Genomic DNA, 15,380 nt, shown 5'->3' with positions numbered 1-15,380 from the left:
ACAAACCTTTTGCAGGTGGCCTACATGTCACTGATCCCAAATGCAATAATAAACATATTCAGAATCAACTAAGATAATTCAAGATGGATGTTGTTTTTGATTCAGTTAATTGAGGATATCAGTATGAACTACAACAGTACAGTCTCTGGGGAAGCTGCTTGGGGGTTGAAATGAGAGTCACAAACTACCTGCTGGTTGCTGTGATGTTGTAGTAGAAGAAGGGTTAGGCCTTCTTGTAGTAGTACTACATGTAATAGTATAGCTGAACAGGTTGAAGCTGTACTAAATGGGGAAAAAATGTAGGAGATGAAAAACCTGAAGAAGTACAGATGTGGTACTAGTTAAAGAGATTACAGCACTTGAAGAGGTACTAGAAATAGTAGTAGAGTTAAAATATTTAAAGTAGTATTAGAAGTATTAGTAGTGGCAGTAGTAGTAGATCAAGCGGTTGAAGTATTTAAAGTGGTACTGGCAAAAGTAGAAGGGGGTTAAGTACTTGAAGTAGTACTAAATGTACTAGCAATAGAGGGGGATAACATAATATTAAATGTATAGTAGTATAAGGGGTTCAAGAACTTTGAGTAGTGCTCAAAGCAAAACGAGTTTTTACACCATCAATTGTATTGTATTTTGAAAATATTTGAAATTATGCCCATTTCCTTCATTATTTATTTAAATTTTCTATTTAATTTCTTTATTTGTTGTCTAACTTTTGTTCATGTAATGTGTGTATTATGCATTATATAGGCTACTGGTACCCGTGTTTACATGTTGAATGTATTTTGAGAGTTTATATATAAGTTTATCTATTAGCTATTTGATATTGGAGCACTAAATGATGATTATGTCTTTGTTTCAGATTACTGCCTGCCCAATGTCATACTCGTATGACTATTCATGCCACTGTAGTAGCTGAGTATTTGAATTTACAGGATTCTGCCAGCAATATAGCCCAAAAAGAGGGTTTGCCCCCATGGGAGTAAATGGCCAGCTCAACTTGTGATGTTCCAAGGTACAGGCTGACAGGAGGTAATGATGGAAAAAAGCATTCATCAGAAAATCCTAGGGGCTGCACTATGACTTGACCTGTAGAGGCAGAGTGAGGTGCTGGGCCACACCTGCCGCCATGTTATTATCCTCCTTATTATATAAATCACAGACTTTTTGAAATCACAGCAAAGCACTGCCATGGTTTTGTTCTCTTTCCCCAATCAGGAAAAATATTTTTAAGACAGAATTCAGTGCACTCAGGCAGTAAAAATGCATGCATGAGCAGAAGAATACAGATCACTGACTTATTCATTTAGGTGAAGTTGTTTCCGTGTTTAACAGTGAGTTCCGTGAGTGTGGAGTGTGTTTTGTTGCTCGGCCACACGGCAGCAGAGGCACGCCCATGATGGTGTGGCACGTCCTGACGCTCTCCACGTCGCAGCTCGGTCCCTAATGCTAAGTAGCTGCGTGTGCGTGTCTCCAGCTAGGCCAGAGAATGATGGCGGCGCCCGTCCTGAGAGTATCCACCCCTCGATGGGAAAGAATAGCTAGGCTTCTCGTCTGCCTATTAGGCATCATATTGTCTTTATATGCTTTTCACGTTGAGAGGGAAAAGGCTCGGGACTCGAGTTATCGGGCTATGTGCGACGTCAGCAGCTCCATCAGCTGTTCAAAAGTCTTCAGCTCAAGGTAATTTGAATTCAGCAAGCAGCGCCTACAGTGGCGCTCAATGAGACTGGCTGGTATTGTGGTACTCGGGGAAGGGCAGCGCGGTTTGAACTGTCAAATGCATTGAGCTAATATTTGCTATCCATGGCTAATGTTTCACCGCAAACCACAACTACCACGCTGTTCCTGTTGTTTAAGGAGCACGCCGTTGGAAATGAGCTAAATGTTAACGAAACCATTAACCCGCCACTTCACATTTTCACTGAGCATACCATTCCCAAGCTAGCTCAATGGGGTTAGCCTGCTGCTAGCTGCTAGCTAACGTACAGCATCTGTCAACGTTACTGCTCTCAGCTAGCTAGCCAACAACACTGTTAAATTGTCACTCGATAAGTAAATGATACCCGGCGTTAAGTTAGTGTATCGGCAGCCCACCGGTTTAGTAATTTAAAATAATATCATAACGCTGTTTTGGTGTGAGAGTGTATTGTTGAATGAAGCCACTCTTGCTCATCGTCCAAAACAAAGATTTTGGTTCTCAGCTGGCACACCGTTGGTGGATATTTGTATAGTTTACGTTACTTTTTGTCATTGTAGGTAGTCTTTATGTTATTTTTTGCCAGTTATCATGCTCATGTTAAAGTTAGTGGACACCCAAACTGTAAACTGTGATGACATTTCAGTCCAAAGGGTCATACTCCCCATACTGATACCTGGTGGGCGGCATGTTGCTCAGGGCTACTCCAGAGGATACTGTGGTAGCCAGGATGAGCACAAAAAACTCACTTAACACCACTGACCATTGTAATGTCACCATTTAAATGACCTGTCCTAACTGGACTGAAGTGTTTCGAGCTTATTCATTGATTGCAGTTGTGTTGCAGACTGAACTGCAGTGGTGCTTGGATTAAAACATGAAAGAGATAAGGGTTGATTTATTCCCCAGAATGAGTTGGACAACATCAGCCACTGATCATATGAACTCAGGCGGGCTTATTCATAGTCACTTTTTTTCTGCCTGAAAGCCATTCTGGGAGGCCATCATGCCATCCTCACTTTGGGAGTGCCTAGTTTACATGCACTTTTTCTCAAGTCAAATTGAGACCCCACCTATTGAAATCTGTTTGAATATGTCTTGCAAAGGGCCCTGCACAGATGCTACAAGTATGACTGGAATGTTACCTGCCGAGTGTAGATTACATATTTGTGAGATGACTATAAATACTGCAGGCGTTTATCTTGCCTTTCTCATTGAAATTGTGCTAAGCTTTGAATAGTTTATCAGCTGTGACTGGAATGGGTTGTGGTGTGCCTTAAGTACATTTCAAAGGCATGTTACAATTGAGAGCTCTGAATGAAGGCTTGTTTTGATACTTTTACCTCTGCTGACTCTGGTCCCAACAGTCTTGGTCATGTGACCGACCTCTAGCTGTCTGATCTAAAACAGAGTAACGAGGGCTAATTGACTTAGTTGAATTTAAGTTTTGAAGATCAAGTCAACCCTCCCTGGAGATTTAGTGTGTCATGTCTATTTATATAAATGTGTTTCTGTGTGTGTTTCTGTGTGTGTGTGTGTGTGTGTGTGTGTGTGTGTGTGTGTGTGTGTGTGTATTTGGGTAGCCCTTTACCAACACTTTTGAAGTTGTTCAAAATAAATGTTGAAACAAGTAAACAGTGTTGCACCCTACAGATTGTCGTGTTGAGTCGTCATGGGGAAGTAAGCAGAAAATGTGATATTCAAGACGCTCTGTGTGATGTGCAGACAAATGTTGTTGTGCTACCTTTAGGCCATGTGAAACAGAGAGTTTGGTCACTGCCACTGTCCAAAATGTGAAAACCAAGTTTCGAAAGTTTTAAACTCTGTTTTGAAAGCTTGTAGGATGAAAACATGTAGGCTATGTGTCAGGCTCTGCAGACAGAAAAAAAAAAAGTTTTGTAAACTTTAAATATAATTTTAAAAAACCTGCTTGTAAATAAATGTTTCTGTTGGTTTAATTAGGCCAATCTTTACACACAATGAAATGACTAAACTTTTCATGTAATGGTACAATATTATTGTCAAAAAGGTTCATCATTTAACTTTCAGAGCTACAACTCCTGGCATTCCTGTAAATGTTCTCTGAAAGATCTGTTTGTAACTTAAGGTTTTGTCAGCTTGTAGTTAGACATCTTGTTAACTAGTTGGGCACGGGGACAGACTGGGTTTATTTCCAACACAGGGTAGCCAACTGGCCAACTGTAGACAATCAGTTGAGCATAATGTAACTTTTCATGGTAAAACATGTTCCTATACGGTCATGGTTAACTCTTACAAATTAAACTGGAGTTCACTAAAAGCTAGTAGTGAAGAGAAACAAAGTACAGAAAACCGATGTTTACCCAGGCACTCTGAAATGAGGCCCTGAGTTGGTGCACTGAGGCTCTGGAACAAATGCATTGATTAATTGGACATTTTACAAAGTCACTTGATCAGAGTGCTTGGTTAAGCAGGATCGGTTCTGCTCCTTTGCACAAATTTTATAACTTTTGCCTCAATATGTGAGAAACTGAAACCATAGTAAACTAGTCTGTTGCACTGTAGAGTGAATGCATGTGAATTTAGCTTTCAAGGAAATCTTTCATCACACTGAACAGTAGATCTGTCCAAAAAATTTCACACGGCTGAGTATTGTGATATTAATTTTTGCAGCTCAGTATTGATATTTTAGCCCCTTGTGCTGATGCATATGGTTTATTTTTTCATTTTCATATGATGTTATGACATTTATATTTTAGTATGCAGCGTCAAGTGTATTATGATAACTTTGTTTAAATAAATTGGAACAGGAATTGTGACTGAACCTGTTCTGATTCAGTTTGCCACCCTATTTATCATATAATATGCTGTATATTTTATTAGTCCACCCAGGTGTCATGCAGAAGGTTGTATTTTAAGCTCGATACATTGCCAGTCAATTCTGTAGAATGTTGCAGTGTATCATGATAGAAACTGAATTGTAACCCTTGTATTGTGATACATATTGTATCATGAGGCCCTTGCAAATATCCAGCCTTGTTGAACAGTAGTGCCTAAACTGTGCATGCTGATGCACTCCCTTTAGCCTGTGTGATATTATGGTAAAACAATAGACCTGAGACAAACTGAATGATTGCAGGGCAAAAGCTTCACTGAGAGGCACAGAAGAACAGACCTTTATGATGGAGTGTGGCGCTGCACACACAGGTCATTTTATAAGACAGCTTTGGTGCCTTTTCTCAACTCCACAAGCACTTCACTGGGTTTGATTGCTGGCTTCAATTGTAAACTTTGATCAGTTCTGTAGAGCTTGCCACTGTTTTCCTACATACTCATATTTCAGTAAAAGTTATTACTGCCTTCTCTGCTCATGTTGTTTTTATGGTTAGGTGGGGTCGAGGATTTGGACTCTTGGGCTCAATTTTTGGAAATGACAGCGCACTGAACCAGCCAAACAGTGTCTACGGGATTGTCTTTTACGCCTTTCAGCTCCTACTAGGTAAGATTTCATTTTACTCCTAGTCATTGTTTGGTGTTGAGAATTCAGGTGACATGTGTCTCCCTAGTCATGGCGCAATTGGTGCTGAGTGACTCACCACTCTGCTATATTTGTCTAAACCTGGCTTATATGATAAGAGATACTGTACAGTGTGACTTTAAATGTACTTAAATAAGAGACTTTTTAGAAGCGTATCCAAATGATTTATAATCAAGCCCAAAGCTCATATTGATAAGGTTTTCATACCACTTTTTTTTCTTCCTTAATTGTTTATGTAATGTAACTCAATGGAGAGTTGAAAAGTAACATTCCTGTGTGTTTTTTCATATTTTCAGGCATTTATGTTTTGGTTATAAATCTGATGAAATTCTAATAGGAAATTACCTAATTTGCACTTCTAACAGCTGTAGAAAGAATAAAAAGAAGCAAGTTAACCAGTTGAAAGGATTTGAATGTAGCCATGAGAATAATAGCTTCATTCTCTAAAGTTATAGGCCTATTTCTAGTTATATAACAATTTTGTGTTTGTCCCACAATGATGAGTAGGGCTAGGGTATAAATATTTTGCCTTATGAAGGACTTGTTTTAATTTTTTTCTCCTTTTGCTGTGTTAATGTCACACACTCCTCCCTGCAACATTTTGGGCAGTTTTGCTGATTCAGTCATGCTGGTTTGACATATTTGCCTGCTGACTGGCCTATAGGCTTGCTTAGCCACCTGGCGCTGGCACAGAACAAGAGGTCCTTTTACCCATAGCAGTTAGTACTCATTTGACTAACACAATAGTGGCGCAGTTAAGCCAAACTGCCAGAACAGCCTTTTACAGATTTCCATATTAACTTGCACAGGGACTAGGCAGAACTCCTTAAACTACAGAACCAAGACTTTCATTTATGATTTATAGGAATGTCTAGCCTGAGACTGCAACAATATTGAGTGGGAGAGTGACTTTGTAGACTCATATCCAATGATTTTATCTCATCCAAATGATGAAGAAAATCCTTAGACATACAGTGTACAGTCATTACTTTATCTGACCTTTAGATCTGTAGATTGGTTTATCTTGGTTCAAGAGGCACAACTCTTCACTCATACTAATATTGACTGAAACACACAGGGCACAGAAATGACATTTCAGAGCTGAAATCCAGTGCCATCCGTGTTGAAGTGTTTTTCAGTATTTGGTTCAGGAGGCTGTGTGTGTGAAATTACTGCTTGCCCTTTTTTTCTTCTATGTATTAATAATCCCTTGAAATGAGTTTTTTGTGTTTTATCAAGATGATAGACCAAAAAAATTGTGTATATCTATCTATCTATAGATATATTTCTTTGAAAGTTTTATACTACTACTATACTACTGCAGCCAAACTCTTGATCATATTTCCTTTTTATCAGGTCATATTTCAGTTTGCTGAGCTTTCAAACAGAGCTCAGTTACACTCAGCTGCTACCGGCATACAGTATGTTTGAGCTGCTGTACTGCATTGTTCCTTTACTACAATTTTAGTGCAATGAAGAATGCCAAATAATGAAAGAGATTTGAGAGCACCTTGCAAAAAACACAGTATATTTTGTATACAGTGCAACAATGTATACAGTGCAAAAATAACAAAAAGCGCATGAAAGGCAGCGAAGGACATTTAATAGCTATTAACGATCATACAGATACCTAATGTGTTTTGAGCTCAGTATCCCTTTAATTTTTTTGTGATTCTATCCTGGGCCCCTTGGAATCCCAGCTGGGTCTGTCCCATGCTGAAAGACCAAGGCTGTCCCACAAAGCAGGATTTGGAAGTTACCCTGATGACTTTACAAAGCGTTATCTTCCTAAGTTTTGTTTACTATTGGCAAACATGAATATCTGAATCATACTCCCAAAGCTAAGATTCAAGTTTCATTTTACAAATTCAAATCATATCCAATGTCTTTTACACTACTCACAAAAAGTTAGGGATATTCGGCTTTCGGGTGAAATTTCAGGATGAAGCTAAAATGCATTATAACCTTTACAGGTGAACTTAATGTGACCTTCTGTAAACTTTTGAATGCACATGTCCAACTGTTCAATGTTTCAGTACTTTTTGCACAAGTTGCTGTTCTCTAGCAAGGAGTTTAACGGCAAAATTCACATCAGGTGTTTGATGCTCCAGCTCATCGAGGTCGTATCATTAGGGAACGGCTGCTGGAGACTGGGGTACCTCAAATGGAGTGGCCTGCACTTTCTCAGACCTGAATCCCATAGAAAACCTATGGGATCAGCTGAGTCGCCGTGTAGAGGCTCGGAGCTCTGTACCCCAGAACCTCAATGTCCTGAGGGCCGCCCTTCAAGAAGAGTGGGATGCCATGCCTCAGCAGACAATAAGTCGACTTGTGAACAGCATGAGACGTCGTTGTCAAGCTGTAATTGATGCTCAAGGGCACATGACAAGTTATTGACACTGACATTTTTTGTTGTGGTATATCCACCACTGTTGTTGGCTTTTGTTTCAAGAAATTGTTTGAGATGAGGAAATCACCAGTGTATGCTTCTACTTAAATGCCCTACTTTCATGATATAATATCACTGTAGCGTGAACATTTTCCATTTTCCATAAATTTCACCCAAAAGCCAAATATCCCTAACTTTTTGTGAGTAGTGTATTATCTTTTCCATATTTATCGGGCTAACGCTCTAATCCTGCATTGTGGAATAACCTCCTGCACTTTATTGCTATAACTGCAGAAAGATCTGCTGGTGGTTCCTGTTACCAGAAGTAGCACTGTTGTATGTTGTGATTATAGTTTCCCCAGTTAGACTGTCTACTAACATTAATTTAACACTGGCACAAATGTTAATGTGATAGCAAGGCAAATCAATTTATCTGTCCTTTGAAAGCAAATATGAAATCATTGAGTAGCCAAAAACAGATTGGCTGTCTCTCATTTGGAAGAAAATTTTGTTTACCCACCACATGATATCAAATAAGCACAGATTCTAGGCGTGCTTTGCCGTAGCACTATGGTGAACACCTAGTGTGACCTCTGTTAATACGACAAATCGTTTCAGTCATCTCAAGACCTGTCATGTATTCCGGTATGATAAATCAATATAGTAAGGTCAAGGTTGATGCAGGGTCCTGTCCTCGTCTTCTCCCTGCTACACACACAAATATGGGAGCACTACTCTGTGCAGCCAGCCTGTATAATTTGATTCTTGAATTTAATGGACACTAATAATTGTGATTTATAATGTGGTCACAATATGTGGCAGAATAATCAACACTTTGCATTTCAGCCATTACTGTGCAGCCTTAACCAAAGGCAGATTGTGTGTTTTAAACTGTCTGTCATCACCAGGGGGCTGATAACATAAACAGAGAAATGTCCCAGCCTGAAAGCCCTGAGACAAGACATGGGCCTTTGATTAATTAATCAGTTTGCTTTTGTGTTTCACGACTATTTTACGGTGCCTGTGACTAAGCTTTAGTTTGTGTTTCTTACCATAGGAATGACTGTCAGTGCAATGGCTGCCCTTATTCTCATGACGACGTCCATCTTATCGGTGGTGGGTTCGCTCTACCTGGGCTACATCCTCTACTTTGTCCTAAAGGACTTCTGCATCATCTGCATCACCACATATGCGCTGAACTTCATTCTCTTTATCCTCAACTACAAGCGACTGGTTTACTTGAATGAGGCCTGGAAACAGCAGCTCCAAGCCAAGCAGGACTAAGCTGTCAAGAAGGCAAGAAAAAAATGACAAAAAAAAGAAAAGAAATGTGACCTCTGAACATTTGACTTGCCACCAGGAGACCTTGCTTCCAAACAATGTTTATTCTGCTGTGTGTTCAAAAACAAACAAAAACAAAAAAAACAAAAAAGAAACGAAGAAATTTAACTTAATGTTGGGCCTGACATCTCAATGTTGATTGCAAACACGGAAGGATTTGTCAGTGAAAGAATTTTGTTTTCTTTTTCATTTGTTTTTCATTTTTTAACATTGTACTCACTTCAGGAATGGGCTGGCTATGTGTGTGGGGAAGTACATCAACCCAAGCAAGCAGAGGCAGAGGTCCACAAAATAGAAGATGGAGGACAGCCCTCTTGTGAACAAAAAGGATCGGAAAATGGAAGAAAAATGGGACATAAAAGGGGCTTACTTGAAATGGTTAGAAAGGTCCTATCACTGCACAGTGGATCTACACTAAAACCTGAGCGGAACTGAATAATTGGTCCGAAAAGTAGTAATACACCATCATTAGATTATAATGCCATATGCAGGTATGGTTCTAAGGGAGGGCGGGGGCAGATGATTAACATTTATAAAGAATAGTGTTTTTTTTCTCCATGTTTACACTTTATAGCACATTTGTTTTAAGAGGACCACTAAAATTAAACATGGGAGAATGTGAGAAATTGTGTTTAGATCAGTCAGATTATTGTTTCTCTTTTGCAATTCTGTAAATAGCTGCTGAGCAATATTCCAGGCTAGATTGTCATTTAGTGTTGACATAGACTTTTAAAGAAAAAACCACCAACAAAACAGGAAAAAAGTAGAAGTAAATGTGGAAAAAAACAAGCGATTGAGGTCACCGTTTAGGTGAATAAGTCTGAAGATGTGCTTGCGGTTTCTGTGAGACATCTTAACTTCCTGCAGTCCTGGTCAGGCATGCAGTTCAGAGTTGTGTGGACTTCTTTGTTGTAAGTGGTCACTGTTTCATCTGCTCTCAGAAGCCATCAACACAAGAAGTCTTTGAAACAGAACAATAGGTTCATAACACCCAAGTCTGTGTAACAACACCCTCACTGTCTTCTTTCTTTTTTTTTTTTGTTACTGTGTGAAAAGCATTCCTGACCACCACACACAAGTGGGATCCATGAAGACTTATGTGCCTAAAGGAGTGTGAGGAGAATTACCTTTGTATTTTTCGGGAAGGATGTAATGTCACCTTAACACCCTTTTTGCTTATTGTGTTATTGTTTCAGGTCCGAGGCTTTATTTTTATGATCACAATATTGTAAACTAAAATGCCAGTAAAGTGTTTTCTCCCTCACCAACAGAATTTAATGAAGTAGCACAGGCTGCTACACTGTGATTGTCTGCTCAAGGGTTGAGTGGCCTGGTGGCAGTGTCTGTCTTGCAGTTGCAAATGTTCTAGTTACATTAATGCTTGTCTGGCTCATGTTCACTGTTTGGGCTGGTATACATTTGATGTCAACTAAACGGTAAAGATGGTCTTGCCAAGTCTAGTTGCAGTTCATTCGTAGAGTTTGAACAAAAACTTGGAAAATGTAATTGTTGACATTGACATCAGAAGGTGTAAGGTTATTTTAACAAGAAACCAAGACAAACTCTTAAGCCATATTTTGGTTGCTGATGGTCATGTAAGATGTACCGTTGCAGACACTGAAGCATTTCATTATGAAGCGGTTGATCTCTATTTATTGAAAACCAGTTTTAGAAAGGAAGCAGGCATGAACTTAATCTAACTTAGTGATAGAGATGTGTAGACAGGCAACAGTATGGGAAAGGAGACAGTATTGTCCAAGATGTGGAGTGGTTCCAGGTAGCTGGATTTCCCATTATCAGCACGAGGGCACCTGGTAAGACCATTGACTTTTTTCCACCCAGAATCCATTGTTTTTGTACATGTTTGCAAAGTTTCCTACTTTTCAGATGCATGGTACAATGTGTCCTGGCTTCACGTATATGTTGGCCAATGGACAACTGTACACACATACTGTTATAGATACTATAACAGTAGTAGTAATAATAGTAGTAATAATCTGTGTGTTGTTCAGGTTTTCTAAAACTTGGTTCATAGTTTCAATACTACCACTGCTAGTCTTCACGTCCCTTGACCTGTGTACCCTGGAATGCAGTTTCTCCTCGACAGATTTTTTTTTCTGGGGGGAGGATCTTGTTGATGGCAACTGTTCAGTGAATTTTAGTGACATGTGCTTCTTGTGATAACGTGTCAAGTCATCAACTGTATGAAAATGGAGATTGAGATGGATCGTGTTATTTTCCAGGATAATGTTGAATATTGTCAGCTTTTGCCATTCTAACATACGTCTTGCAGTCCTGTATGGTCTTTGACAGAATGAACCAGGTAAATAGTTGCATTATCAGTTCTCAGCATGTCATCGTTCATTAAGTTCTCGCTCAAACAGCATTGCCTTGTTGTGCTTGTATCAGATTTTTTTTTTTTTTTTGTTAAAGTCAGTCTCAGAATGAGACTACCAATTACACTGTTTTGTCCATATCTGGAAAAGCTTGCGCAGCCACATCTATCACATCAGAGACAAGTCTCCCTGGGGTTCTCTTAAAAGGGGTCAAATTTCTATTTGCAAAAATCTGACTTGACTTGCTCATTTTTGGCAACAACTGTTGGTCCTTTGAGTATCAACCATAGATGTTACTAGTGTAGGTAATCTAATGTGAAGTACATGATTCCTGTAATTTGTGAGCCTATTACACTAGTCACCCGTTCCTTCAAAAGAGATGGGTCAGGAGGGATATTGAGTCATTCAAGTTAAAACCACCAAGAAATATGCAGAATGTGTTCCTTGGCTGGACATGCGATTGCAGCGTTTTTTGTTTTGTTTTGTTTTTCCATGTCAAAAAGGTTAAATTAAAATCATTACTGCTATGATTCGCAACCTGTCTTTAGTATGACTGTACAGTCAAATATTGAATTAGGCCCTGAGGTATATAACTGCCATGTTTGTTGCATCACCAATGCCATCAAAAGTGCCTTCTGTTTGATCACTGGGCCTTGAGCCAAAGAAGAGCAACAGTAAAAGCCTTGTAAAATGAAGAATGATAACAGTAATGGGCATCCCTGCTTGCCTTCCTTAAGATGTAGTCTGATAATTGGTAATTCCCAAAGATTTGCAATCCAGATTCAGTGCAAAAATCCATTTAGATATACCAGACAAAATGCCCTGTCAAATCAATGGCCGTTCCCTTTTTTTTCTCTCCCTTCCTGAACTCCACTATATTGTCATCTTTATTTTTTTCTAGCTAGGACATGTTTGTTAGCTAAGAATACATTACCTGTTTAAACTACAAGATTGTAATGTCCTTTCCCCATCTCTAATTATGCTGTTTAGCTGTATAGACTGTTAACACTCTGGGTTATTTTAGTTTTAAAAAATTGGGGGAGGGGGGTTGGGTGGGGTTGTTGGAGGGCTAGGAATCCATGTGTTAGCATAAAATGTTAAATTTCTTTGTGGAGGAAAATTTCTTAGTTTGCTTCTGTATTTGCCAAATATGTTTTAAAATGCTGTATTTTCTTACATGGAAAAGTGTTACATGAATGGTAGGAGTAGGAGGGTGGAGAAAAACAATCTGATTAAATCCAGCTTACCTTATGGGAAACTGTTGAAAAAGTTGACACGAGAGAACATTTGAAATTGTGTCATTGTCATGTGGAAATGATCTACCATTAAAACATTCCCTCTGAAACAGCTTGTCAGTCATTTGAGATAAATACCGCTGTTACACAAAATAGCTTTCTAAAAGGGATTTTCTTAATGTTATCTTAATGTGTAATGCAAATCACTATCTTAACATAATCAAATCTCTCCAAATGCTAAAAAAAAACACCAGAAAAGTGTATTCTCTGATGTCTGATAGTGTAGCTGACTGTGTGAACTGGCTGTACGTTTATATTAAAATACGTTTTATATTAAAACAATGCTATTGATTCCAAATTTGAAATCGTCAGTCATCTTCAAAATAAATCCTCACCATTCCATCATCTGCCAGCCACTTATTGGAGTCTGAAATCAGTATAACATCACAGACTGAGACTTACTTATTACAGTTAGTTTATGTGTGATATTTACCTCTAACGGTCTGTTTCCAATGGCACAGGAATTGCATGAAGCAGAAATTCAGAGGTCTTGCCCTTTAAGTAAAAATATTTTATCTGGTGCCAGGCATGTTCGCTGCAGCCCTGTGGACACAGAGGTTACATAAACATCACACCCGAATCAGCTGAGTTGTTGGGAAAATTCAACAAACATTCCTCAAATGTTTTAAGGAGGCTGCTGGAAGAGCAGTATGTGACATGTACAGAGTCTCCACTATCACTGTCTGTTAACAGCAATTACAGAGGGACTGCTTCCAAAATGCATTCATAACAGTGAAAAAAATTATATGCATGGGTTGAGTTTCACTTGCCTTATGATAAGAAATACCAGTGGTGTGTGATGCCTAGTTGGGGATTTGACGATAATGTGCACAGCTTGTACTCAAACATATTACAGAAATGTTTGATGAATTAAAGCCTCAATGCTGAGTATTTGTCACGTTGTAACACAAAGGTCAGGCATATGATGAGGGCATAGGTCTAAACAGAGCCACTGACAGTGATAAGCGGGCTTTACATTGCACCAGCAGGTTAACCCTTGTGTAACACTTTGGATTTTGAAAACATTGATTCCCAGTGAATTGGGGAAACAGCATTTGGCCTGCTGCTTATGTGTAGATTTCCATTTGCTCTAAAAACTGAACCAGAGGTAATGTTGAAATGACTATCAAAGATACAGGCCAACCAAGCATGGCTGCTAACAGAGCATAATGTTTGACAAGCATAGTCAAAATTCAAAACAATATTCTTCACATTAAAATATTAAAAATGCCAGGTTAAGCGTGTAATATGTCTGTAATAAGTGAAAATGAAATTGAGTTGTAATTTTCATATTGAAGAGGCACATATATGTCCAGCATTGTGCTTAACAATAATACTGGATATAAATCACTTCGACCCCTGAAATAAGCAACTAGCTTCAGTTGGTTCTGTGTCATCACAAAAACGTCAAAACACCATTTGACATCTTTTATTAGAGAAAATCCACCCCCAAACACGCAGAGTAAAGGAAAATAGAGGAAACATCAACCCAACCACTTCCCTTATTTATGGTGACTTCGTAATGTGGCGTGCTTCATCTGTCAAAGTCCACATGACCACACCCCTTGCATGACTGGAGGAAAAGTCAAAGCTAGTTCTATTGCAGCTTTGACAAACCCTGATTCGCATCCCACTCCCAGCCCAGCCCCACCACCCCACCCCCCACCCCTCTATATCCCGCCCTCCCCTTGCTCATGCCACTCAACCTGGACTTTAGATCTATGATGTCAACGTATACCAAGCCTTCCAGCAACAAAAGCCCAGGAAAGCATCAGGTCCAGTGGGGTGTCTCATATGCAATACCCTCAACCTGAGCCCCCCAAGGGATGTGCACTCTCCCTACTGCTCTTCTCCCTCTACACACAACGACTGCACCCAGCTGGCAGGAAGTTCAAGCTGATGATCTGTTCTTACTCAGCCATCACTGAGTCTGTGCTGTGCACTTCTATCAATGTCTGGTTTGGCTCAACCACCAAGCAGGACAGTGGCAGGACAACAGACAACAGATTGTCAGAACTGCAGAGAAGATCATCTGTGCCCACCTGCCCGCCCTGCAGGACTTGCACACCTCCAGGAGCCGGAAATGGGTAGTCAGAGTCAGCACAGACCCCACACAACCAGGACAGTCACTTTGAACTGCTACCTTTGGGCAAACGCTACCGGAGCAGCAACTTTTCCCCACAAGCCATCTCTCTCATGAACACTTATTTTGGTGAAATATAGACACTTAATATGTAACCCTCCCTCCCTTATGTCAGATTATTACAGATAGCTGTGTCCCAGTCCCCCTCCCCACTATCTATCACTTATACACCTCAGATGTAGAACATAACGTGCACTATATTCCCTATTACAGGTTGACTTGTAGCACCGCACTGGCACCTTTCTTTTATTTGAGTGACATATTTAACTACTGGGCGCTACTGTAAACGGTCAAATTCCTTTTATGTATTTCAAGAGGATTCTGATTCAATCTCTTCCCCCTTCACAACTATGATGGAAAACACTACCTCAAATGCTGTATCACAACATCCTAAATATACTTACTAAATATTATATTCCTATGTTGTTACTGCAGAGTGTCCTGGCATGTGGCTAACGCTGACTTAAAATGACCATTTTTGCCATGTTGATAGGTGCAATGACTTCAAACCCTTGAACACATTTGTTCCATAAATAAAGAAATGCATTGTGGGATGACGGTGATCAGTCAAAAATCTTTAGTTTTATAAAGACTAGAACTTTTTGGGGCATAATTAAGACTGAGTTTATGCCAGAAAAGACACCCGACACTAGTTCAAAGCTA

General features: G+C 39.5%; 1 protein-coding gene across 2 annotated transcripts; it reads left to right on the top strand.

Moving 5' to 3' along the window:
- The first annotated feature begins 1,403 nt into the window (after positions 1-1,403).
- On the top strand, positions 1,404-12,626 carry vkorc1l1 (vitamin K epoxide reductase complex, subunit 1-like 1). Of its 2 annotated transcripts, XM_030068696.1 has the most exons (4): positions 1,404-1,680; positions 5,065-5,174; positions 8,660-8,898; positions 9,169-12,626. In XM_030068696.1, the coding sequence occupies exons 1-3, from the start codon at positions 1,487-1,489 to the stop codon at positions 8,884-8,886; spliced, it is 531 nt and encodes a 176-aa protein (XP_029924556.1). In that variant the 5' UTR covers positions 1,404-1,486; the 3' UTR covers positions 8,887-8,898; positions 9,169-12,626. The 2 variants fall into 2 exon arrangements, with proteins under 2 accessions (XP_029924556.1, XP_029924555.1); XM_030068695.1 differs by having other exon boundaries at positions 1,406-1,680; positions 8,660-12,626.
- The last annotated feature ends 2,754 nt before the right edge of the window (positions 12,627-15,380 follow it).

Source organism: Myripristis murdjan, chromosome 14 (genome assembly GCF_902150065.1).
Source record: "Myripristis murdjan chromosome 14, fMyrMur1.1, whole genome shotgun sequence".
NCBI lineage: Eukaryota > Metazoa > Chordata > Actinopteri > Holocentriformes > Holocentridae > Myripristis > Myripristis murdjan.
The sequence above is the reverse complement of the archived record's forward strand: the minus strand, read 5'-3'. Positions and strand labels throughout refer to the sequence as shown.

Excerpts from the sequence above, each read along its gene's own strand:
- vkorc1l1 (XM_030068696.1), top strand. The coding sequence starts at position 1,487 with ATGATGGCGGCGCCCGTCCTGAGAGTATCCACCCCTCGATGGGAAAGA. Across the intron at positions 1,681-5,064 it reads TCAAAAGTCTTCAGCTCAAG|GTGGGGTCGAGGATTTGGAC; the intron begins GTAATTTGAATT and ends TTTTATGGTTAG. Across the intron at positions 5,175-8,659 it reads CGCCTTTCAGCTCCTACTAG|GAATGACTGTCAGTGCAATG; the intron begins GTAAGATTTCAT and ends TTCTTACCATAG.